Here is a 27,794-nt window from a genome sequence, read left to right on the forward strand (position 1 = left end):
TGTTTATTATGAATCTATATGTACAGGTTTGTGCCCTAGCCGCTATTGCTATTTTATGTATAATAATCTTTATTACTGTCACAAGTAGGCTTATATTAACACTGCAATGAAGTTACTGTGAAAATTCGCGAGTCACCACACTCCGGCACCTGTTCGATACACTGAGGGAGAATCCAGAATGTCCAATTCACCTAACAGGCACGTCTTTCGTACTTGTGGGAGGAAACCCACGCAGACACGGGGAGAACACGCAGAGTCCGCACCGACAATGACCCAAGCCGGGAATTGAACCTGGGACCCTGGTGCTGTGATTATCATTCACACGGTGCACTTAATAACATCGTTAACAGAATACTAGGAGAGTAACCATGATACAAACATACCATTTGACCCCTCAGAGAATCAACTGTGCTGGAAACTGGATATGAAGTTAACACCCCATGAATGAGTAAATAAGTTTGAGTTTTAAGTCTGACATGTACCAAATCCACTCTACATTCGACTTTGGGATTTTAAAACATTTTAACATTCTCAGTGACAATGTTATGTTTTTGCACAGGGTTCTGTCAGATTGTCATTTGGATGAGCTCTGCCACTGGAGTCCCCGGCACCTACACAAAATGGATGAGTTATGAAAGGCTGTGATCGGGCCTGCTGAAATTGGATCCTTAAAGCAATCAAAGAATCGGTACAGCGCAGAAGGAGGCCATTTGGCCCATCATGTCTGCACGGGCTCTCCAAATGAGCAACTCAACTAGTTCCATTCTCCTATCTTCTCTCTGTAACTCTGTATTATTTCTTTTAACAGTCCCAATTCCCTTTTGACACTGCACTCTCAGGAAAAGCTTTCTAGACCCTATCCACTCGCTGTATGAAAACATTTTTCCTCATCACTACCACTTCTTGCTCTCAATCCTTTCATTGAGCGGGAACAACTTCTCCCCATCTACTCAATCCAAACCCCTCATGATTTCAAATATCTATCCCAAAACTCCTCTCGGCCTTCTTTTCTCGAAGGAAAACCATCCTAACTTCTCAAATCCTAACCAACCATTCAGTGAAAAAGCGCTGCTTCTTTTGATGAACTCATCAATAGTTAGTTATTTTCTATTGGCACTGTTTTCCATGTCCTGGAACCTAGGACAGATAGTGCTGCTGACACTTATTTCTGGATACAATTCCTTTTTTTTGCCCTTTATTCTTTCAAGGGATGGAAGTGTCTCTGGCAAGGTCAACATTTGTTGCCTATAGGGCAGCACGGTGGCGCAGTGGCCTCACGGCGCCGAGATCCCAGGTTCGATCCCAGCTCTGGGTCACTGTCCGTGTGGAGTTTGCACATTCTCCCCATGTTTGCGTGGGTTTCGCCCCCACAACCCAAAGATGTGCAGGCTAGGTGGATTGGCCACGCTAAATTGCCCCCTAATTGGAAAAAATGAATTGGGTTCTCTAAATTAAATTTTTTTAAAAACATTTGTTGCCTATCCCTAATTGACCTTGAGTTTGGGGGCTTGCTCGGCTATTTCAGAGGGTAGTTAAGAGTCAATCACATTGCTCTGGATATATAATTATACCTGGAATATAATTCCAGATATATTACTTGAATTTAAATTCCACCAGCTGCGCTGCGGGAACCCATGTCCCAGAGAATTTGCCTGAGCTTCTGGATTACTAGTCCAGTGACATGACCACCACACCACGATCTCCCCCTGAACTTAAGTGAATGTAATCCCTTAATTAAGTTGTATTAATATTACTTTTCTACCAAATCTAGTTGATAATATGACATCCTCCATCCACCTGCAGCCTTTGAACTACTTTCTTAAGCTAAACAGGCGCTTACTGTAGCTACTTACTTCAGCTTGGCTGGAACCAAGTTGAATTAATAGTGTTTTATCAGCACCAATAAAAGCAACAAAAAAATTTAAATTTTGTTAAGAACTATAAAGCTAACCGGAAGTGAACTAAAATTTATACCACAGCAAAGATAAAGTTTCTTGAATTAAACAGTACAATTGTACCTGCTTGTCTTCTTCATTACGTGCTGGGTAGTCTCTTGCTTTTGTCAGCCACAATAGAGCCAGAATCTCATTTTTTAATTTCATATAGGTTTTACCCATCATTAGCAAGTTTTTACTGTAGAAATTTGGGTCAGCTGGAAATTAAAAACATACGAAACTTCAATTTGCTCCATTTTGAAGAATGATTTCTGGTTCTCTACTCATAAGTTCCATTGTAAAAACAAACCTTATCTGAGAAAGTCATAGAAATCTTGAATGTTCAATTTCTGGTCTATATTTAGTTAACAGATCTTAATGAGGAAGGTGGGAGCAATTTATCCCAGAGTTTCTTGGTCTGGAGGAAGGCAATACAATTAAAGAAACAAATCGAGGCACTTGCTTCTGAACTCTACCCAGTGACTACCTGCTGGAAGTTCTACTAGTGGACAAGATCAGGCTAAACTGCTCTTAAACTGCCTGCCAGGGTCCAGAGTCACTCACAAACGACCAGAAGGCTTTATACAAGAAAATGTGAAAGATTTTGACAATGTTCGTCATTCATGTCATATTTAAAAGTACCTGCCCTTTCCAACTACTGAAAGCAATTTGAAGAATGATTTTTACCAACTAACACTGCATTAATAGGGTGTTGCGCATTAACTGGAAAATCTGTTTGGAAACTTGTAGATTTATGTACAAGGCAGGATTAAGATGTTTGCCAACAATACAGAAACCAACCGGGTGGTTGGCAGTAAGAGAGAAAGCTGTAGACTGCAGGAAGATATCAATAAATCAGATGGGCAGAAAAGTTGCAAATAGAATTCAATCTGAAGAAGTGGGAGTTAATGCATTTGGGAAAAGAAAACCAGACAAAGAGATGCACAGTAAATGTTAGGATACAGAGAAGTGTACAGGAACAGAAACTTTTGAGTGCATGTCCACAGATCCTTCAAGAGAGGAAAAGAGGCAGATAAGGTGGTGAAGAAGGCACTTGAGATAGTTTATTCACTGAGGCACAGAATGCAAGAGCAAGGAGGTTATGCTGGAACTGTATAAAGCACTAGTTAGACCAAAATAAGAGTAGTGTGTGTAATGTTTTTGTCGGGTGGCCTGATTTCTATTACAACTTGTAGCTAAAGCTATAAACGATTTATTAACATTAACTGTGGGTCAAATATATACAAAACAACAGATGAATAATCGTATGGACATGCTCAAGCAACCTCTTTCTTCCAGCTCTCCAGTCAGTCTGAGGTCACCTGACTCCAACATTGACTTATATAATAACGAGACTCCTAGTGGTCAGTCGGTGAATTACAACACAACCATTATATCACTACACTGTACAGTTCTAGTCACCTCAATACAGAAAGGACATAGTACTACAGAGGGTACAGTGAACATTTAGGAGGATGTTGCCAGGACTGGAAGATTTTAGCTATGATGAAATATTTGATAGGCTGGAATTGTTTTCTTTGGAACAAATTAAATTATGGGGATATTTAATTGGGGGCGGGTGGATTTAGTTGAGTTCTATAAAACAAGGGGTTAAATAGAGTATATAGGAAGGGTCTATTCCCCTAGCAGAGAGATCAATATCCAGGGTCATAGATTTAAAGTTATTTTCATCAGTAATCAGAAACTACAAAAAGTGATGCAGAAATATAATTCACAGACTTTTTTCGCTATCTCATTTTGGGTGTACGGAACTGTTTCTCATTCTGATTAAACCTAATCACTAAATAAAAAATTAGCTAAACAAATAGCCAAGTGTACATTTCTGCCCAGCAGGCATAGTAATAATTGCACCAATGGCAGGATTTGATTCTGTCCTTAGTCTCATATTTTTATGCGGTTGATTCAAATGAAATTTGCAAAACTAATATTTGAAGTAATCCTCATTGTAGATTGGGGATATTTGGTTTCTCAAATATTCTGCAACCAAATTCCTTAAGAGGCTTAAACACTGAATACATTCTGCTGTGCAAAAATCTATAGATACTTGGGAGAAAAGAGAACAAAAATGCTGCTTGGACTAGTTCTACTCATCCCATTCCTCTGCAAATGCTTCCTTTTTAAGTAGCGAACACTGCTGCATCTCATTCCACCACCCTTTCAGGCAATGCACAGATTTTCCACACAACTTAAAGCTGGAATTGGATACTGTAATCTCCAGTTCATATCTGATCAGTATCCTTGAATGTGTTGTTGCCACCCAAATCAGTAACTATACCTTTATAAAAGACAAGAATCCCATATGTATTTTTATATTAACTATTTTTAGCAGTTGAACAGCCAACTTCAAATATTTCACTATGTGAACCCTACCCCTGCACCCTTCTGTTACACCATTTAATTTATACTGCCTCCCATCATTTTTCCTTTCACCACTTCAGAGATCTGCATTAAAATTCATCTTCCCACTGTCTACTTCCTCCTGAAGACTGCTCCATTTCTAAACTGCATCATCTGCACATTTCAATAATATGCCATGTAAACACTAAAAATAATGGATATAGTAGCTATGAAATAATGTACACGAATTAAATACAACATACAACTTCATGTAACTTAATAAACTAAATGAATGAAATACATTTATTAATTTAAAGTGCATTATTTAATAGTTCAACACGATACAACTTAATATAACTGAATGAATTAGTTTCATTAATCTCCTACCTTCCTCAGCTTTGTTAAAATATTGGAGAGCCTGAAACAAAAAGGCTTTGAAATTTTAGCATCTTCGATAATATACTAAATAAGTAACATTTTCAATCTTGTAAGGGATCTAGTTTGAGCGCTATGGTGACGGCAGCATTGCCAATGGCTCCGAATAGGTATTCAAGGAGCCCGGTTGTTGAGCGGGTGCTGAAGATCAAGGAGAAATGGGAAGCGGAGTTGGGAGGGGAGATCAATTTGGGAGCATGGTTGTGAGGCACTGCAAAGGGTAAACGGGACCTCCTCATGTGCAAAAATGAGCCTGATACAGTTTAAAGTGGTGCACAGGGTGCATATGTCGCAGGCGAGAATGAGTGGTTTCTTTCAGGGGGTAGCAGATGAATGTGAGAGGTGTGGGCGGGGGCCAGCGAATCACACGCACATGTTTTGGGGTTGTGAAAAATTGGGAAGATTCTGGGCGAGAGTGTTCACGGTCTTAGCCAGGATAGTGGAGGAGGTGGACCCGCACCCTTTGGTGGTGATATTTGGGCCAGAGCTCATGGAGAGGAGGAAGGCCGATGTCTTAGCTCTGATTGCACGGCGAGGAATTTTGCTGGAGTGGCGGTCGGCATCGCCACTGGGGGTAGCAGCTTCGTTGGGTGACCTGTATGACTTCCTGCGATTAGAGAAGATAAAGTATGAGTTAAGGGGCTGTTCAGGGGGTTTTGAGGAAAGGTGGGGGATGTTTGTGACCGTGTTTGAGGGGCTGTTCATCGCGGCGGAGGGGGGGGTGTGTGAAAAAAAGGAAAAATCTGTACAGACTATAGTTGATTGTAGGGAAGCATGTTTCCCAGCGTGTTTGTTCATTGTCACCTGTTTTGATACATGTTTGTAATAAAATACATTATTAAAAAATGTAACATTTTCCCCACACAAGTGCCAGGCAATGACCATCTCCCAACAAGAGAAGATCCAATCATTTCCCTGATACCAATGGCATTACCATTGATGAATTCCACACGATCAACATCATGGGGGTTACCTTTGACCAGAAACTTAACTGTATTGGCCATATAAATGCTGCAGCTGCAAGAGCAGATCAGAGGCCAAGAACTCTCTGGCAAGTAACTCACTTCCTGAATCCCCAGAGTGTCCACTAACTACAAAGCACACACATCTACCACCCAGAATGACCACTAACTACAAAGCACACACATCTACCACCCAGAATGACCACTAACTACAAAGCACACACATCTACCACCCAGAATGACCACTAACTACAAAGCACACACATCTACCACCCAGAATGACCACTAACTACAAAGCACACACATCTACCACCCAGAATGACCACTAACTACAAAGCACACACATCTACCACCCAGAATGACCACTAACTACAAAGCACACACATCTACCACCCAGAATGACAAGGGAGCAGATGCATAGGAATATCACCACCTGCAAGTTCCACTCCAAGTTTTACATCATCATGACTTGGAACTATATTGCTGTTCCTTCCCTGTCCCTGTTTCAAAATCCTGAAAATCCCTCCCTAACAGCATGATGGGTGTACTTACACTACACGGACTTCCATAGTTCAAGAAAACAGAACACCACGACCTTCCCAAGAGCAATGAGAGATGGGCAATATTTGCTGATCAAGCCAGCAACACCCTCATCATATGTTTAAAAAACTTCTGGATAAGTGCGGCTCCAATAACACTAAAGAAGCTTGACAGAACAAAGGAACCCACTTGATCGGCACCCCATCCACCTCCTTAAACAATCATTCCCTCCATCACTGAAATGTTGGCAGTGTGTATCGTATACAAGATGCACTGCAGCAACTTGCTCCTTTGACGGCACCTTCCAGATCTGTGATCTCTTACCATCCTGAAAGTCAAGGGTAGCAGATGCATGGGAACACCAGCACCACCGTACAAGTTCCCTGCCAAGCAGCACACCATTGTAACTAGAACTGTATCATCGTTCCTTCAATGTCACTGGGTCAAAATCTGGGAATCCCCTGTGTAACAGCATTGTGGTGTATCTACACCAGATGGACTGTAGCAGTTCAGGGCAATTAGGGATTAACCTCGTCAGTGACACTCACATCTCATGAAAAGGATCTAAAATATATTAAATTGCAGGATATGAAAAGTTAACAATGCACTCAGTATTTCTGGGGGAGGGGGGGGGGGGTTATTGAAACAACAATGACAGTTTTACTCTTCCCAACTACAGAAGTAATTTTAAAGAAGACAAAGAGAGGCTTGCATTTTTAAAGCATCTTTCATGATTGCATGATATCCCAATATAAGAAACAATGACAGCCACTTTACACACACTAATATCCCACAAGCAGAACTGTAGTAATGACCAAATAATTTACTTTTAAAGAAGTTGGTTGAGATAAAAATTGACCAGGCCATTGAGGAGAACTCACCAGCTCATCTTCAATTATTGACATGGGATTTTTTTCATCCACCCGAGGATGGATGGAGCCTTAGTCTAACATTCCATCAGTACTCCATTTATGGGCCAGTCTACATTCTGTGCTCAAATCAGATGGAACTTGTAGCCATGTAAAATGGCTGACTCCCGATTAGAATGGCCAAACCCCGATTTAAAATGGCGAACGGAAGAGGCTGATGGGAAAATCAGCCAATAGGACTCAAACAGACAGCTGCAGGTAAAACAGTGTATTCGCCTCCAGAGAAGCCAGACCAAACCGATACCTGCAGCCATCAACATCACAACACCCCAGCCATCTGCATATTAATCAGCCATCCCCAGGAACAATTGCTACAAATTAGCAACTCAAAGCCGACCCAGGCCTTTCGGCGCCGGCAGGAGCTGACACAAAGACAGGTAAACAACCACCCCTCGATCAAGGAATCGCTCCAGTATTGGAGAATAGCGAACCAAGTGATTGGGACCGAGTCCAATCACTTGGAACCAGGTACAAGGTCCGCCCCGAGAGGCTGGAAGCCCCTGGGGACTATAAGAATAGGGGCCAAGTTCAACTCGACCCTTCTTCTCCGCTCCGCACCCTTCGAGACCCTTGCTGAAAGAAACCGTAAGTTTTACTCCAACGATCGCTACCAGATAGACACTCCTGACTATCGACCTGTACCAGCTTTTGAATCCCGCAGGCTCAGAACCCATTCGAAAGGCCATTCGTTTCCCTGACCTGGTGGGCCATTTCCAAAGTTAACTATTGGCCTGTTAGTGGTAGGTAGTAGTTTAGAAGTAGAATTATTGTATAAGTATTAATTGCTGTATATAATAAATGAGCATTGATTTAACTCTTACTAAGCGGTGTGTTGGATTATTAATCATTACTCGGACTTGAACCACGTGGCGGTATCAGAAAGATACCTGGCGACTCAAGAGCAAAGGTGACAGAATTAGAGCAAATAAACTAAGGTTAAAATGAGCAACAAACTCCACAACGTTTGACTCAGGCGAGAGTCATGGTTGACAAATGAGTGGGTCAGGAAAGATTTGTTGAACTAATTGATACCTTCTATGACCAAATACAACAGTTACCCATTTTATTTAGGCCCAACATTGCTTATCAAGGGATTCTGTTATGTAGCTTATAATGCAAACATTTTGCTTGAACAGACTATTACTCCATTATTACATCTACTATGTTGTGCCTATTAACTCTAACCCTAATTTTCTTATGGCCACAGCTATTCTTTGAATGGAAGTTGTCCTTTAATTAGGACCATGATCCAGGAGGGGATTTTTTTTTTTTTTTAAAGCCTTGAAACCTGTAGATTTATCCAGTTTTTCTTTCCAATTGAGGCTGTATAATACAGGTAAAAGTTAATAAAAAGTGAAAAATGTACTAAAAAAGAACACCCAAAAACTCCAAATTAGAAAGGGTGAAGGTGATGGAAGCAGGACATGCACAAAAATTAACTCAAATAATGAAGATATCTGTACTAAAGGACATTAATTTTACTTTTCTGAACTCTATTATTTTCTATATGCTTTAGGATTCCTTGCTCACCAAAATGTCACTTTAGTCCACCTATCTACTTTACACCTGAAGATTATGGCAACTCTTTTGACATTATCCCACAGAAATACCATAGGTTCAATGCAAGCAAACAATAAAAAGATGCAAGAACTGTTAGTGGTGATAACGAGGTCTTCAATTATCCTAATATAGACTGGGAAAATAACAGTGTAAAAGGCAAAGATGGGCAGAAATTCCTGAAATGTGTACAATAGAGCCTTCTTGATCAGTGTGTTTCCAACTCAAAGGGAAGGAAGTACGGCTAAATCTTGTTCCGGGGATCAAAATGGGGCAACTAAAGCACGTTTCACTGGGGAGCAGCATTTGGAGTTCATCAATCGTATTATCATCAGGTTTAGAGAAACTATGGATATAGAAAGGAACAATCAAGCGTTAAGAATTTAATTGGAATAGGACTTATTTCAGTAAACTGAAAGTGAAGTGGGATAAATATTGGTTGGCAAAAACAATAAACTGATCAATGGAAGGCCTACAAAGAGGAGATGGTGACAGAGTAGACAAATTCACATAAAGGGGGGAAAACAAAGTACCTCCAATGCTAGAATTCCATGGGTGACAAAAGATAGAGATGAAAAATGAAAGAAAAAGGACACACATTAAATATAGGGCTGAATTCTCTGCTTCCTGACACGAGCAGCGAGAATTGCAATTGGGGGAGGAATAGCGGGTAATGCAAAACTCACTATTTTCACTGGCACAGATTCAGACGCCATTCTCCAGCCCCCACTGGCGGCATTAGTGGAGTTTGCGCCCCACGCTGGTGGACCCATGCAAAACTATAATTTGCCTGGGTTTAAATCTCATTAGCGGGTTGCAAACAAGTACCTCCACCCCTTCACGATGCTCCACTCCTCTCAGGCAGGATTCACACAAGAGCGAATTGGTGCAACTATTGACAAGCGGGGCCTGGATGCCATGGCTGTTGAGGGGGAGCGAGAAGGTAAAGAAACTCTCAAATCCTGTCGGGCTTGTTGAGGGGTGGCCGTCTGGGCCGGGGAGAGTAGCGGGGAACAACTTGGTGCCAAGTCTCCGTGGACTCGAGTGCCCCCCTCGGGATTGGGGTGGACTCCTCAAATTGCCATTTCTGCAGTATGTGATTTAAACACACCCCTCTGGTGATAGTTACAGGCTCCTGGGTGTTCACACTGATGAATGCTCCCTGTGTCCTGTAAATCCTCAGAACCAGTGGTGATGGGGAAACCCACCCAGACAGCCCCCTGGTAACCCTCATACCCCAGCTGTATCAATAAGGGGATGAGTCAGTCAAGCACAATCACCGGCCCAACAGGTGTTGGCACTCCTCAGTGCACTCATCAGAAGCGCAGCCCCATAGCAGAGGATTCAGGATATAGCAGTGCTCACCCCAACCAAAGGACACATGCACCGTGGCCTTTGGAACTCTCCCTGACGCACTGCCACTCAGTAAAGAGGATACTGCAGGTGCAACAGTGCCCCCCCCCCCCAACCCCACCATCAGCCCGCTGACCCCACATAATGGTATCCCCTCCAATGGAGTTCCCTAGAAGTCCCACCCTCGGCCCAACCCCTTGGCACTGCCACCCTGGAAATGCCCCTGGCACTGCTGTATCCCTCACCACCTGGGAGCTATACTCATCTTCTCGTGCTCTGGCATGATATTTGCGACTGGTTTCTTTTTTTGAAAACCAGCAGTGAATCCCACCGGCATGACATCATGTTGGGGGGGGGGGGACATCTGACATTGTCCAAAGATATGGCGTCAAGCCGTTTTGACATTTAAATGCATTCTAATTTATTGAAATAAGGTTCATGCCCAGATGATCACATCATCGGGGAGGGCCCGGGAACATCGCGCTCAGAAATCTCACCAGCGCAAATCCCATTATGGCCCTCTTACACAAGTTGGTAGCCACAATGGGATCTGTGCCTGCCGCAAACAGGCCCTGAAAATCTCACCCGATGGCCCATCCTCAACTGGAGTACTATTGTCAATTTTGTGTACCACACTTTAGGAAGGATGTCAAGGCCATAGAGGGGATAGATATACTAGGATATGGCAGCACGGTAGCATAAGTGGCTAGCACTGTGGCTTCACAGCGCCAGGGTCCTAGGTTTGATTCCCCGCAGCAACACTGTCTGTGCGGAGTCTGCACGTTCTCCCCGTGTCTGTGTGGGTTTCCTCCGGGTGCTCCGGTTTCCTCCCACAGTCCAAAGACATGCAGGTTAGGTGGATTGGCCATGCTAAATTGCCCTTAGTGGCCAAAAAAAAGGTTAGAAGGGTTAGTGGATTACGGGGATTGGGTGGAAGTGAGGGCTTAAGTGGGTCGGTGCAGACTCGATGAGCCGAATGGCCTCCTTCTGCACTCTATGTTAATCTATGTTAATCAGGCATGAGGGATTTCAATCATGTGAAGAGAGTGGAGAAGCTGGGATGGATCTTAGAGCAGAAAAGGTGAGGGGAATTTTAGCAGAAGGCATTCAAAAATCATTATCGCATTTCATAGAATAAGGAGAAATTATTTGCAGCAGTAAAAGGATCTGTAACCAGAAGAATTAAGGTAATTGGCAAAAGAGCCAGAGGTGACATGAGGAAACTTATTTTTTACAATGAGGTGTTGTGATCTGGAATCAAGTAAGGTGTTGGAAGTTGTTCAGCAGTAACTTACAAAAGGCCTAGTACTTGACAGCGAAAATCTGTGGGGCTATTGGGAAGGATCAGGCAAATGGGACTAGCATACTTACTCTACAAAGAGCCAGAATAGACACACGGGCAAAATAGCCTCCTTCTGTGCTATATCATCATGAAATCTTCTATTTATGGGCATTGATTTTGGATTCCCCTATAAGTGGAAACATCTTTTCTACATTTACCCTATCAAACCCCCTCATCATTTGAAAGACCCCCAGTCGCCTCTCAGTCTGCTCTCTCCGACATAAGGAAGCCCCAGCTTATTCCAATGTTTCCTGGTAGTAAAATCCAGATTTTATTTCAGGAAATCAATGGTAAGGAAATGTGCAGAAAATGAAGTTTTAATAAAATTAACATTCTAACAAATAATTTTTGAAGTACCTAAAATACAAAAAACACAATGATTGAAGATGACAATCTTCAACTTGTACATTTGTAAGAGATTGAAAGTTACACGTTGGCATAGGCTTAAAGGATTAAACTGATGGGTAACAAGATGAAAAAGCTTTAAGGTCTTTTCCGACGAGGAGAACCACAACTATAATGCTGCTGCTGCTGCCACCAGATGATAAAGGAACTGCTTATTGATCTGTGATCAAGCTTTTATTCAGTAGTGGATGGGAAGGAATTAAGAGAAGACAGCTCAATTCAAATGATTTAAGGGTTATACAATTCTTGAAAAAGAATGCTGTTTGAATGCTTTTTCCATGGGTAGATATGAATCTTGGATGGGATTCCCCAGTCCCTCAGCAGCATGTTTCTCAGTGGTGGGAGGCAGGGCTCCATTTGCTGGAGGCGGGATTCTCTATTCCTGCCGTTGTCAACGAGGCTTCCCATTGCAACCACCCCACGCTGCCGAGAAACCTGCGGACAGGGGTGTGCTGCCGGCAGGTCCAGAGAATCCCACCACCAGTGAACGATCGGATAATTCCGGCCATGGTCCCAATGCACCAAGAGAGAGGCTATGACGAGAAACAACAATGAGGTGTAATAACTGAAGGGGAAATAGAGAACCAAAATTAAAGAACAACATCACCCTCAGGCCGAGCAAAAAAGGTGGCAAGTGTGAAAAGGGAGGTGATCAATGCAGGATTGAGGGTGTTGTACCTAACTGCGCGCAGTATACGGAACAAGGTAAATGAGCTTATTGCGCAAATTGAAATTGGCCGGTACGATGTTGTGGGCATCACAGAGACGTGGCTGCAAGGGGATCAGGGCTGGGATCTAAATATCCAAGGATATGTGTTCTATCGAAAGGGCAGGCAGATGGGGTTGCGTTGCTAGTAAGGAATGAAGTTAAATCAATACCAAGGAGCGATATAGGATCAGAAGGCATAAAATCTCTGTGGGTAGAGTTGAGGAATCGCAAAGGTAAAAAGACGCTGATGGGAGTTATGTACAGGCCCCCTAGCAGTGGTCAGGATGTGGGGCAGAAAATAAATCAGGAGATAGAAAAGGCATGTAAAAAAGGCAATATTACAATAATCATGGGGGACTTCAATATGCAGGTGGACTGGGAAAATCAGGTTGGTAGTGGATCCCAAGAAAAGGAATTTGTGGAATGTCTAAGAGATGGTCTTTTGGAGCAGCTTGTGACAGAGCCTACTCGGGAACAGGCAATTCTGGATTTGGTGATGTGTAATGAGGCAGACTTTATAAGGAAACTTAAGGTGAAGGGATTCTTAGGGAGCAATAACCACAATATGATAGAATTCACTCTGCAGTTTGAGAGGGAGAAGCTGCAATCAGATGTAATGGTATTACAATTAAAATAAGGGTAACTACAAAGACACGAGGGAGGAGCTGGCCAGAGTTGATTGGAAAAGGAGCCTAGCAGGGAAGACAGTGGAACAGCAATGGCAGGAGTTTTGGGGGGTTATTCAGGAGGTACATCAGAAATTCATCCCAAGGAGGAGGAAACATGCTAAGGGGAGGATGGTGCATCCATGGCTGACGAGGGAAGTCATGGACAGCATAAAAGCTAAAGAAAAAGCATACAAAGTGGCGAGCATTAGTGGGAAGCCTTTAAAAGCAATAAAGAAGGAGAAGATGATGTATGAGCGCAAGCTAGCTAGTAATATAAAGGAAGATAGACAGAGTTTTTTTCAATTTATAAAAGATATAAGATATAAATATATAAGAGAGAGGCAAAAATAGACATTGCACCACTGGAAAATGTGGCTGGAGAAGTAATAATAGGAAACAAAGAAATGGCAGATGAACTGAATAGTTACTTTGCATCAGTCTTCACGGTGGAAGACACCAGTGGGATGCCAGAGCTCCAGGAGAATCGGGGGCAGAGGTGAGTGCAGTGACCATTACTAAGGAGAAGGTTTTGAGGAAACTGCAAGGTCTGAAGGTGGATAAATCACCTGGACCGGACAGACTACACCCCAGGGTTTTAAAAGAGATAGCCGAGGAGATTGGTGGTGATCTTTCAGGAATCACTGAAGGCAGGAAGGGTCCCAGAGGACTGGAAAGTGGCTAATGTAACACCGCTGTTTAAGAAGGGAGGAAGGCAGAAGACAGGAAATTATAGGCCGGTTAGCCTGACTTCGGTCATTCGTAAGATTTTAGAGTCCATTATTAAAGATGAGATTGTGGAATACTTGAAAGTGCATGATAAAATAGGACTGAGCCAGCACGGCTTCGTCAACGGGAGTTCATGTCTGACAAATCTGTTAAGAGTTCTATGAGGAGGTAACAAGGGAGTTAGACAAAGGAGAACCAGTGGACATGATTTATTTAGATTTCCAGAAGGCCTTTGACAAGGTGACGCATAGGAGACTGGTAAATAAGTTAAGAGTCCATTGTGCTAAGGGCATGATCCTGGCATGGAAAGAGGCTTGGCTGACTGGCAGAAGGCAGTCACAATAATGATCTGGAGGGAGGAACTGAAGGCACTGATACGAAGATTGCAAATGATACCAAGATCTGTAGAGGGGCAGGTTATATATTGAGGAATCAGCTGGGCTGCAGAAGGACTTGGACAGGCTTGGAGAGTGGGCAAAGAAGTGACAGATGGAATACAATGTGGAAAAGTGTGAGGTTATGCACTTTGGATGGAGAAATGGAGGCACAGACTATTTTCTAAATGAGAAGATGCTTAGGAAACCAGAAGCACAAAGGGACTTAGGAATCCTAGTTCAAGATTCTCTTAAGGTTCACATTCAGTTGGCAGTTAGGAAGGCAAATGCAATGTCAGCATTCATGTCGAGAGGGCTAGAATACAAGACCAGGGATGTACTTCTTAGGCTATATAAGGTTCTGGTCAGACCCCATTTGGAGTATTATGAGCAGCTTTGGGCCCTGTATCTGAGGAAGGATGTGCTGGCCTTGGAAAGGGTCCAGAGGAGGTTCACAAGAATGATCCCTGGAATGAAGAGCTTGTCGTATGAGGAACGGTTGAGGACTCTGGGTCTGTACTTGTTGGAGTTTAGAAGGATGAGGAGGGATCTTATTGATACTTACAGGATACTGCGTGGCCTGGATAGCGTGGACATGGAAAGGATGTTTCCACTTGTAGGAATAACTAGAAGCAGAGGACACAATCTCAGACTAAAGGGACGATCCTTTAAAACAGAGATGAGAAGCAATTTCTTCAGCCAGAGGGTGGTGAATCTGTGGAACTCTTTGCCGCAGAAGGCTGTGGAGGCCAAATCACTGAGTGTCTTTAAGACAGAGATTGATAGGTTTTTGATCAATAAGGGGATCAGGGATTATGGGGAGAAGGTAGGAGAAGGGGGATGAGAAAAATATCAGCCATGATTGAATGGCGGAGCAGACTTGATGGGCCGAGTGGCTTATTTCTGCTCTTATATCTTATGGTCTTATCATAAAGAGATGGGTGACGAAATCGATTCACAGTCCCTTCCCATTTCTAAAACCCTAATCTCAGGTATATCACCATAAAGAAAGATCACTTCAGGACATCACCAGGTCACCTGTACTTCCTCTAATAATGTTCTCAGTCCATTATGTCAAGCCTGGGAACAGCTCACAACTGTATTTGTGGCTCAACAAAAAAACAAATTAGGAAGGAAATAGAATCGGTTATCAAAAAGCAACAACTTGTAGATGACCAATAAATAAATGTTGGCAATTTCACAGTGACCTACAGAAATCAGTGGAGTTATTGGTTTACATTACCTCTTCATAAGTGGATCTTGGTGGTGTCGCAAAAAACATAGCAGCTATTTTCTGTTGGACCCAGGGCAATTCTGCAAATGTGAAACACCTAGAGAGAAATAAATGTGAATGAATTAAACATGTTACGATTAGAAATTTAGTATCATCTGATTAAAGGACTACAAACAATCTTTATTTTGCTGGTCATTCACTATGCCAATAAATGTAGAATCAGTAGTCTGCACCATTCACATGGTCAGGATATGAGCAACTTTAACTACTCCTCTCCTCGTCGGTGTGGCAGGGTGGCACAGTGGTTAGCACTACACACCATGGTGGCACAGTGGTTAGCACTACACACCACAGTGGCACAGTGATTGGCACTACACACAGCGGCAGGGACCTGGGTTCAATTCCGGCCTTGGGTCATTGACTGTGTGGAGTTTGCATGTTCACCCCATGTCTGGGTGGGTGATAGAAACCTACTTTATTACAGGTAATAAAGGTTTAAGGGAAGAAATTATTTAGTGACATTATACTATTAAAAATCATATAATAAACCAGGACAGCAGAAAATGCTGAGAGCATGAGAAAAGATCTGATAAGGAAGTCAGTATTCGAACTGACTATCCACATTGCAGAATAGACTCATTGTTATCATTACTGGGCAAACATCCCAGCGTTCGAGAATATGGTGGGAAAACAGGTGGTCCGATCACATCATATTAGAGAAACATAGAGAAGTTTTTCCATGCCATATTATCTTTTAAAACTTGATAGACAGACATTTTGGTCAATTGTATGAATAATAATTATTTTAACCCAATCACAGTCAGAAAGGGGACGGAGTCTAAAAAGATTATGATTTATTCAAGAGACCGTGAGAAAACCATTGCACGCTCTCTGAATTCATTTTAACCTAACCTTTGAAACCTATTTCGACTTTGCTTTGCAAACAGCTTTTTACTTTTGTTTCATTTTTGTATCGTGCATTTTGATCTGAAGAAATTACCTAGAACTGAACTGTATCTTGAATTCAACTCAACCATCTGTATTTGCGTTGGACAAACAACTTTTTAGATTCTGTATTTGTATAAAATTTGACTTGATCAATAGACTGTGAAACTGACATAAATAATGATATACTTGACTTCACCCAAGAAGCTCAGTCTCGAGTACTGTAAGATTAATATATAGTGCGGCGACACATAAATATATTAACAAAGGGCAGCATGGTGGCGCAGTGGGTTAGCCCTGTTGCCTCACTGCCCCGAGGTCCCAGATTCGATACCGGCTCTGGGTCACTGTCCGTGTGGAGTTTGTACATTCTCCCTGTGTTTGCATCTGTTTCGCACCCAAAACACAAAGATGTGCAGGCTAGGTGGATTGGCCACGCTAAATTGCCCCTTAATTGGAAAAAATGAATTGGGTACTCTAATTTAAAAAAAAAAAAAATACAGATCCATCAGTGGGTTTCCTCCGGATGCTCTGGTTTCCTCCCACAGTCCAAATATGTGCAGGTAAGGTGCTAAATTAGTCCTTAGTGTGCAAGGGTTAGAGGTGGGGTCATGGGGCTGTAGAGGTAGGATGGGGGAGTGGGCCTAGGTAGGGAGTTCTTTCAGGGGTCGGTGCAGACTCGATGGGCCAAATGGCCACCTTCTGCACTGCAGGGATTATCTATGAAGTAACACACCACACAGCCACACCACAAATTACACTCAACAGCAGTGCTGAGTTAGAGTTGACCATTAGTGTTCAACAGGCTTCTCAATTAATTTCTAACTGGAGAGTGCATGGAAGGTCACTACAAATAAAGAAGAGATGAAACCATTTAATTTAGTCCATGTTCTGAAATAGAATGGTGCAACAAGATGTCTAAAAGCAGCAAGATTAGATACTCAGGTCTCACTGATAAGTTTTCATACTTGTTTACAGATTGTTAAAATAACAGAGACAAACTCCTATAAGTAGAACTAAAGATTTACCACACATGCTAAAGTTATTACCATAATCCCATCAAATGAATTGATGTTGCGTCTTTAGGATTAAGTTCAATGGCTTTCTGAAAGAGAAAAGAAAAGGATTTCAAATAATTGTTCCACCATCAACATTTTCACAATTCCTCCATGTATATAGCTGAATGTCAGAAAGACAGCAGGGAGGAAATGGCCTTCGTTTTATTACACAGCCGCTACACTCAACATGCTTTTCCACAGAATCACAGAATTATTACAGTAGAGGAGGCCATTCGGCCCATTTTGTCTGCTAGCTCTCCAAATTAGCAATTCTAATCCTAATGCTGCTCCCCTGCCTTCACCCCGTAATCTTGCACATTCTTCCATTTCAGATAATAATCCAATTCCCTCTTGAATGCCCCCTATTGAACCGGCTCACAGGGCCTGGTGGAGGAGGTTACAAAAACTACCAGGGCTCTTGCTCTAGGGAAACCCAGGCTCACTGCCCGAACAACAGCAGGCCTGCTCTGGCAGTGTCCAAAGGAGCCAATCTGACATGTAGACCATCTTGATTGCGAGGTTACTTGGCCAATGACTGATGTTGTTCTAAAGGATATGCTAAATTCCCCACAGTTTAGGGGCTGGTTTCTGTTGAGCTGAGGAGCAGATCTTCTTCAGACCTGGCTCCAGAACAAGTTAAGATAAAGCCCCTAGTGCCTTTGTGTTAATTCTACCGCTAGATCCTACATAAGGAATTCCTGCTTCACGAGTGTGAATATTGGTGGTTCATGACCAAACTTCCCTTCCACCTCCCTTGATGGTTTGTCCCCATTCCAACCTCCTCCCACGGTGATGTGGCCCTCTTTCCTAACCTCTGCCCTCAACAGTGTGGCTCTCCTTCCTTGACAGTGTTGCACTTCTTCCTAACCCCCTCCCTCATTGGAGTGGCCTTCCTCCCTGCACGGTGTGGCCTAATTCCTATCCTCCTCCCTCGAAAGTGTTTCCTTCCTCCCTAACCTCTTCCCTCATTGGAGTGGCCCTCCTTCCTAATCCCCTCCCTCGATGGTGTGGCCCTCCTTCCGAATCCCCTCCCTCGATGGTGTGGCCCTCCTTCCTAATCCCCTCCCCCGATGGTGTGGCCCTCCTTCCTAATTTCCACCCCCGATGGCGTGGCCCTCCTTCCTATCTCCTCCTTCCTATCTCCTTCGACAGTGTGGTCTTGATTCCACTTGGCCTGCCGGTTAGCTTATAAAGTGCCTTTCACAATCTCACAAAAGAGATTTTCATTGTAGTCAACGTTGTTATGTAAGGATTTCTGACACCAAACGGCAGTTAGCAAGATTCACAAACAGAAAAAACCAGATTCCTGTGCAAAATTGGAGGGGTGCTCCCCAGCCCCTTAAAGTACCAAACTGGAGTTTGCGACACATCCACCCACTTCTGAGCAGAATGTGCCAGATGTCATATTGGTGAGGAGTTAACCAGGTTGATAAGGGGCCTGGAAACAGGAGAATCACCAGGGCCCATGCTTTCTCTCACTGTTTCTGGCTGCCTCCACCACACTTTCAGGCAAATGGTTCCCGATCTGAACCACCCACTGCATGAATAGGCTTCTCCTTTTACCAACTACCTTAAATCTGTGCCCTTTCATTCTCGATCTTTCCACCAGTGGAAATCTCCCTATCTATTCTGTCCAGATCCCTCAGGAATTTGAATATCTTTATCAAATCTCCTCTCATTCTTCTCTTCTCAAAGTCTCTATGTAACTGAAGTTCCTCATGCTTGGAACCATTTTCATGAAACCTTTCCACACTCAGGCTAATACGTTCACAATTTTCCTGAAGTATTGTGCCCAAAACTGGATGCAATACTCCAGTTGAGCCCGAGCCAGCATTTTATATGTCACTTTATTTCTCTTATACACTTTCCTCTTATTAATAAAGCTTTGGATACTCATTGCACTCTCAACCTATCCTTCCACCTTCAATGATTTATGCACATATACATCCCAAACTCATTTTCTTAAAAATGACTGCAAAATAGTTATGTCAAGAACTGCCAAGATTTTCAATTTGTGTTTTCTGCCAAGCTGTTCACCTAGAATGTCATTTGATTTTGACTTCAGCCAGGAAGAGTTTCCTCAGAGATTGGACGGAGAGCAGAGCTCACTAACTGCCAACCAGCTCTCCAGTTATGGAATAAGGGAAGGGTTTTCTGCCAATGCAGGAAAGATTGTTCTATCTCTGCCCTTGCCCCATCCTTAAGAAATTCGGCCCCATGGCACAATCATTTGATCTGCAGCGTTCTTAACTATCACTTCAGCCTCAGGAACGGGACCACCCATCGCATGTAACATCAGGGTGAGCCTGAAGAATTCAATAATATATCTGAAGATGTAGATAAAGTATTCTTACTGGCCGTGTAAAGACTGAACAAATGATCAGGTGCCAGATTTTTTTTTGCATAAAGAGTATTTCATTGTTTGAGGTTGAGGCTAATTTGTTGTCAAGTGAGTTCAATTTACAAACTGTCCAGTGGCAGGTTTTTTGATCTTTCTATGGTGTCTAATTGGCACATGAAGCATGGCTCCAAAATGGATTACTTCACAATCACCTTTCTCATGGTCCAACTGAGCCAATCAGTCCACATTTGAAATCACTCAACCAGTAAATATACCATATCCAAAACTAAACTTAATTTAGAACTCTGACCAAGTGGGGTGGGTGAGGGAAGGGAGAGATTTCCACCTTGTGCTATTTAAGATAAAGTCGCCATAGTCCCAGGTGACCATAGGCTGCTTTCCGCTTTGAGGGGGAGAGCTGACTGGCGGTGGTGATTTAACCCGATAATCACGACACCTCAGGAGAAGGACAAGGTTGAGAAGGCAAGGTCATGACTAACCTCAGCCAGTATGGGAATTGAACCCGTACTGTTAGCCTTGCTCTGCATCGCCAAGTGAGCTAAACCACCACCCCCCCCCACCCCCCCACCCCCGTGGTATTTAGAACAAAATTATAAATCAGTTTTATGTCGAAACAAGAGACAATTCTGTTGCAACAAACGCACAGAGGGCATAACCCTTACAGATAAATTTGAGATATATTATAGAACTAGATAATATACATGGATCAGTTGCATTTGATAATTATCTGGTGTTTGATCACCTATCGATTTAAAAGCATTCTTTCAGTTCAGACATTTCAATGGTATATATAGAGAAAGAAAGATATACAGAGAAAGAAAGACACTCATCTAAGGCTGACTGAGAGTCAAACATTTGCAAGGATCTTCCAGTTTCATTCACCAAACTGTATTGCTGCTGATCTCGGCTGTGTTTAATCACAACAATTAAACTTTATCGTCTTAAAGGGTTGAAATAGCTTAAAATCAGCTTCTCCTCAACAGCAGATTAATACATTCTATGTCCAACTTGCTATGATTATAAACAATTTCACTGAAGAGCCATGTCTATTTTTGAAAAAAGCAAAAATGACAATCTGGTCAGCAACAGCAAAACATTCAATCAGAATCGTTAAATGTGAGATCAGACCATCATCCTGCCCCACAAGGTTCCCATCAAGACAGATAGCAATCGAGAAGAGGATAAATGGAAATTACTGAGGTTATCTCATAAACGCTAATGATTTGCGAAAGGAAATAAAATTGAATTTGGTGAAAAACAAGGCTGCACACATGAGTACGGCCTCAATCGGGACCTTGGATTCATGTCGTATTGCATTCACCCCCCACTTTCTGGCCTGGGCTTGCAAAATCCTACCCAACTGTCCTGGCTTGAGACAATTCACACCTCTTTAACCTGAGATTATCCCTCTCTCCAGTCGCTCCGTCTGGACCTGTAAAGACTTAATTACCTGCAAAGACTCGCATTCAAAGTATCGTCTTGCATCATTGACTTTGTCTATATATGAGTTTCTGAAACCCACCTCTTCATTCACCTGAGGAAGGAGCTGCGCTCCGAAAGCTAGTGATTCGAAACAAACCTGTTGGGACTTTAACCTGGTGTTGTAAGACTTCTTACTGTGCCCACCCCAGTCCAACGCCGGCATCTCCATATCAGATCTGAAGTGAATTACTTATGACGGATATTCCTTTACTCTTGTTTGAAATACACCCATTTATTGATTAACCATTTACTTATATTTATTAAAGCCTTTTCTATATCTTTTTATATTGACCAGTGGTCTTTTTTATACCCAGTCTGAAAACTTCCCAATTTTCCCTTTCTTCATTATTTATTCATAGAACCACTGACTTGGTCACATTTCATTCACTCCTAGTTGGAACATATTCAAACTGCTCATGTCCACTTCAATATTTAAATATTTCTTATTGTTGGCCCATCATTTAATTAGCTATTTTTACCACCAATTAATCTGGGATAGCTCCCCCTTATATCCTGCTGGGCTGATTTAAATTATTGAGTTCATCACATTTATATTGGTTACTATTGTTCTTTGTCCATTTTGTAAGATGAGCCTAATGAAGATAAGGGCCAGGATTTGCCCTTAACCGGCGGGCGGGCCGTACCGGCGCCGAGGAGTGGCGTGAACCACTGGGTGCGGTATCCTCGCCACCTTCAGGGGCTAGGCCGGCGCCAGCGGGGTTGGCGCCGTGCCAACTGGCGCCGAAGGGCCTCCGCCGCCCGGCGCGAGTTGCCGCATGCCCGGGAGAGCCAGCGTGTGCTGCCGTGATCACAGCGCATGCGCAGGGGGGTTCTTCTCCACGCCGCCCATGGCGGACTGTTACAGCGGCCGGCTCGGAGGGAAAGAGTGCCCCCACAGCACAGGCCCACCTGCGGATCGATGGGCCCCGATCGCGGGCCAGGCCACCGTGGGGGCACCTCCCGTGGCCAGGCCCCCCCCTCCCCCCACCCCGAGGACTCCGCAGGCCGCCCGCAGAGCCAGGTCCTGCCGGTAAGGACCTTGGTTGATTTACGCCGGCGGGCCTGGCCGAAAACAGGCTGCAACTCGGCCCATCGTGGAGCAGATGATTGCCGGGGGAGGCCACTGCCAACGGCCCCCGACCGGCGCGACGCGATTCCTGCCCCCGCTGAAAAACCGGCGCCGGAGAAACCGGCAGCCGGCGTCGGGGCGGGATTCACGCCGCCCCCCGCCGATGCACCGGCCCGGTGGAGGATCGGAGAATCCCGCCCAAGATCACATGTTCTTCCCTTCAAGTTTCTTACTTGTCCTGCTTCATATTCTAGGGCTAGGTCTGCATCCTCCTTTAGGGGTAGCTTTTCACTCCATTTAACCAATAATTAATTCTGTAGGCACGTGATTAAAATCAGGAATTATGAGAAGCGTTGTCAGCAGGATTTAAACCTAGGTAGGGAAAGCCCAATGGATTTCAAATCCATCATCTATGACGAGTCACCATTACGGAGACTCGACTAGTTTTCAATTGCAGATATTTTAAATTAATGTAATCTAAATTCGACAAGTGGGTTTTATATTTGTTTCTCCAGAGCATCAGTCTGGAACTCTGGATTACCAGTGCAGTGATATTGCCACTCAGCCACCAACTTTCTCGACTAATCAGAATATCCCAGCTGCTCTGAGCCTGATATGATATGAACACACAACGTTCTGATGTGGAGTCGGTAGCACAGTGGTTAGCACTGTTGCTTCACAGCGCCAGGATCCCAGGTTCGATTCCCACTTGGGTCACTGTCTGCATGTTCTCCCTGTATCTGCGTGGGTTTCCTCCGGGTGTTCCGGTTTCCCCCCACATGTCCAAAAGATGTGCTTGTTAGGGGAATTGGATATTCTGAATTCTCCGTGTACCCGAACAGGCGCCGGAGTGTGGCAACTTGAGGATTTTCACAGTAACTTCATTGCAATGTTAATGTAAGCCTACTTGTGACAATAATTGTGATTATGTGCTCCTGTTGCACCACAAGCTCCACACAATATACTAATTAAGAAAACAGCAAGGCCTAATGATTGCTCAGTCTCCCACACCAATTCACCTGAAAATTACACTTATTTCTGGAGTGCAAAGTCCATGGAAGACTGATCAGCATCTATCATTCAGTAACTCAATTCACATGTAAGTGCCATTGACAAAATCTTTCCTTTCTAAACCTATGTCACAGTCCATAATTAACAAGCTCACCCCAACCATCTTTTCTAAATATTTTGCATCTAGAAATATTCAGCTCCCAGATCTATCTCAACTGTAGTCATGTTCCTGTCAACAATGTACAATCTCCCTTCGTTAAGTGCCTCTAATTTCTCCATTTCTCATGTTTTGGGTATTTGCAAATACAAATTGCAATTCTGACCCATTCACATTATTCAATAACTTCTTCCGATCTATTTCCCCCCCCCACTGTACTTTATTACCCTTTTTGACCTTTCTCACATCTGCCCTAAGGTACATCTTCAACTTAATATTTTTAACTACTTTGCCTTTTCACTGCACTTATTCTTAATTCCAACCCCAATTTATCTAAATTGGGTTTCTCAATCTTACCTTTAATAGAAGCAGCGTGACCTTTCACAAATAACACATGAAAATAAATGTGGTGATATTGCACAACTGGAAATTGTCATATTCTTTGGCTGCTACTTTACCTGAAAATGTTCTTTAATGACATAGGCATTTGCAATCTTAGCCTTGGTGCCCTCGTAGTCTCCAACATCACTGATGCATATAGCATACCACTATACAGATTAAGAAAAATTAGGTCACAAACTGGCAGAAAATTGAAAGAAAAATGACAAAATAATATGCATTACCTTATGAGCCGCAAAGCTGAATTCATTTTTCTCCAGTGCCTTTTCAGCAAATTCCAAAGCTTCATATGTCAGTTGCTTCTTCTGTTCTGCGGGGGTATTTTCCAGTTGAGCCAAATCACGTGATGCACGAGCTAGGCGCCACAGAATCTCACCATTCGTACTAGATAAAACACGGGACTTCAGTTTTGCAAACAGACAAACTTCCTTCTTCCAATCTTTTTTTCCCCCTACATCTTTAGGTCAAGGACCATGTTCTATGTGGGAAATCAAATTCATTATTCTGAGACTAATGTTACACTTTAATAGGCTAATTGTGCTTAGTTTGAGTTGGTCTGCAATTTGTACACAATTTCTCTGAACAAACATTTAGTCACTGCCTGGCATCCCAATCTCTACCATGGTTTGAGCCATGATCAAGAACTTGTAGCAGGAAGTCAAAATCTATCCCTCCATGATAGCACTTCAGTGCACTGAACTGTTTTGATACATCTGTTTTTCTTTAAGTTCTTTAAGACCCGTAGTGGGTCGGATCTCAAATAACGATGAGTCAGAATACAGGAGGGAGATAGAGAACCTAGTGGAGTGGTGTTACGACAACAATCTCTCCCTCAATGTCAGCAAAACGAAAAAGCTGGTCATCAACTTCTGGATGCGAAGAGTCGTACACACCCCTGTCTGCATCAATGGTGCCAAGGTGGAGATGGTTGACAGCTTCAAATTCTTGGGTGTGCACATCATCAACGATCTGTCCTGGTCCACCCACGTCGATGCTACGACCAAGAAAACACAATAGCGCCTATACTTCCTGAGGAAACTAAAGAAATTCGACATGTCCACATGATTCTTACTAGTTTTTACAGATGCACCATAGAAAGCATCCTATCTGGCTGCATCACAGCTTGGTATGGCAACTGCTCGGCCCAAGTCTGTAAGAAACTACAGAGAGTCGTGAACAGTCAGTCCATCACGCGAACCCACCCCCTCCCCACTGACTCGTCTACACCTCCTGCCTAGGAGCGGGCATCATAATCAAAGACCCTTCCCACCCAGGTTATTCTCTCTTCCAACTTCTTCCATCGGGCAGAAGATACAAAATTCTGAGAACATGCATCAACAGATTCAAAAACAGCTTCTTTCTCGCTGTTACCAGACTCCTGAATTACCCTCTTATGGACTGAACTGATCACTCTACATACCTTCTCTACTGTTGTAGCACTACACTATGTATGCTTTACCCGATGTCCATCTCTACATATCGTCATTGTGTATTAATTGTATGTCCTGTGTTTTCATATATGGAACTATCTGCCTGGACTGTACGCAGAACAATACTTTTCACTGTACCTCGGTGCATGTGACAATAAATCCAAAACTAAAGTTAATAAAACGCAGTCATGAATCAGTCATGAGATAGCTTCAGCAAATCTTCACTGTCTTTCAAAGTTATCTACATAAACAATTGCTTTCGAAGGTGGGGAAAAAAGCACCATATCTTTTTCTTAAGTTACAGTCACCATAGGCCCAGATGATCATAGGTTGCTTTCCCCTTTGAGGGGGAGAGCTGACTGGTGGTGATTCAATCTGAGGATCACCACACCTCAGACGAGGGGCAAGTTTGAGAAGGCGGGGCCTTTATCAATAACCTCAGCCGGCACGGGAATTGAACCTCCGCTGCCTTACTCTGCATCATGAACCAACTGTCTAGCCAAGTGAGCTAAAGCGGCCCCAAATCATATCTATTACAATGTCAATAGTGGCTTATTCAATAAATTATTTGAGCATTCTTCTGTTTATATAATTTAAAGCATCTATTGCAAAATCGTCTTTATCTTTCACATTAATGAATGAAAGTTTATATATCCAACTGTATAGTACACCAATTGAATCCTCCTTGGAAATGTAATGTACGGTTTAAATATTGGAAAAAAACATTCAAATGATTTCCATAGTTCAGTGCAACAGACAGGAGATACAACTGCATCCATGGGCCAAACAGTGAGCTATGAAGGCATTACAATAAAATGGTATTTACAAAGACTGTTGGTTCGAATTGTTTACTTTTGTAGCTGCAGAATAAATATTTCACTATTTAAATAATTATGTACATAACCTCTGGTAGCATATGAAAGCCAAAATAAACACACAGTTAAAACTGACTATTTTTAGTTCAACATACACAGGTCCCTACAGAAACATGGGGTGGTATTCTCCGAAATGAAGGTGGAGTGTTTGCGCCGTCATGAACGCCATCGAGGTTCACGACGGCACGTAACGGCCCCTATCCCGACCGATTCAGGGCCCGATAATGGGCTAGGAGCGGCGCCGAGTCATTTACGTGCCAGGCCTTGACGCTGCGTAAAGGCGGCGCCGCATACATGACGCGGCCGGCGCCGCATAACTGGCGTCACCCACGCATGCGCGGGTCGGCCGGCGCCAACCCGCGCATGCGTGGTTGCCGTCCTCTCCGCGTCCGCCCGCAAGATGATGTCTGACGGATCTTGCGGGGCTGCGGAAGAAAGGAGGTCCTCCTTCAGAGAGGACGGCCCGACGATTGTTGGGCCCCGATCGCAGGCCAGACACCATTTGAGGCCCCCCCCTGTGCAGGATCCCCCCTCGCCACCCCCCCAGCATTGCCGCGCTGTTCCCGCCGGCAGCGACCAGGTGTGGACGGCGCCGAGGGAACCCGCCGTTTTGGGCAGGCAGCTCGGCCCATCCGGGCCTGAGAATAGCAGGGGGGCCGGAGAATCGCCATTTTGGGTGTCTCGGGTGATTCTCCGGCCTGCGCTGCGCGGAACTCGATGCCGCGGAGGGCGTCGGACCGGCGTCGCAGAAAAATTTGGCGACCCAGGCGATTCTCCCAACTGGCGCGGGAGCGGAGAATCGCACCCATGGAGTGATCTCACACCCTTCTGAAAACCTCAGTAAGTCAGTAAGCATTTTTACATAAAAGCAGAAACGGCAGGAAATAATCATAGAATTTACAGTGCAAAAGGAGGCTATTCGGCCCATCGAATCTGCACCGGCTCTTGGAAAGAGCACCCTACCCAAGGTCAACACCTCCACCCTATCCCCATAACCCAGTAACCCCACCCACCACTAAGGGCAATTTTGGACTAAAAATAGTAAGCTGTTTCATGTCTCAGGTTAATGGTCTTTCATCAGATCTGGGAAAAGTGGAAGATCTAATAAGTTTTCAGCAAGTAAAAGTCAGTCAAAGGTAAGCAGGAAAAAGAACAAAAGGCAAGGTTTGTGATAGAATGGAAGACAGGAGCCATTAAATGACAAGAGGGTCGATGTTACAAGGCAAAAGGGAGTGTCAATGTGATGAGTAAAGAAGCTAAAGATGTGTCTGGAAGAAAACAAAAACAGAAAATGCTGGATAATCTCAGCATGTCTGGCAACACCTGTGGAGAGAGAATGGAGCTAACATTTTGAATCTGGGTGACTCTTTGTCAAAGCGTCAGCCCTACTGAAGCATTTTCTGTTTATGTTTCAGCATCTGCAGTCATTTGCTTTTATCTACGTATCTGGAATGTGTGAACAACAGGATCACGAACCCCT

The 27,794-nt window shown here is 43.6% G+C and overlaps 1 protein-coding gene across 2 annotated transcripts in view; it reads right to left on the reverse strand.

Moving 5' to 3' along the window:
- The window catches only part of rmdn1 (regulator of microtubule dynamics 1), a 59,651-nt gene that overhangs the window by 1,021 nt on the left and 30,836 nt on the right, over positions 1-27,794 (reverse strand). The window contains exons 4-9 of one of the 2 annotated variants that reach the window (XM_072467957.1): positions 24,234-24,393; positions 24,069-24,158; positions 17,521-17,576; positions 15,536-15,623; positions 4,680-4,710; positions 2,019-2,152 (exon numbers count right to left, since the gene is read on the reverse strand). In XM_072467957.1, the coding sequence (XP_072324058.1) occupies positions 2,019-2,152; positions 4,680-4,710; positions 15,536-15,623; positions 17,521-17,576; positions 24,069-24,158; positions 24,234-24,393 (559 nt within the window). The remainder of the gene's footprint in view (positions 1-2,018; positions 2,153-4,679; positions 4,711-15,535; positions 15,624-17,520; positions 17,577-24,068; positions 24,159-24,233; positions 24,394-27,794) is intronic. The other variant, XM_072467958.1, reaches the window with a different exon arrangement.

The sequence above is a fragment of the Scyliorhinus torazame genome, chromosome 11 (assembly GCF_047496885.1).
Source record: "Scyliorhinus torazame isolate Kashiwa2021f chromosome 11, sScyTor2.1, whole genome shotgun sequence".
In the NCBI taxonomy this organism is placed as follows: Eukaryota; Metazoa; Chordata; class Chondrichthyes; order Carcharhiniformes; family Scyliorhinidae; genus Scyliorhinus; species Scyliorhinus torazame.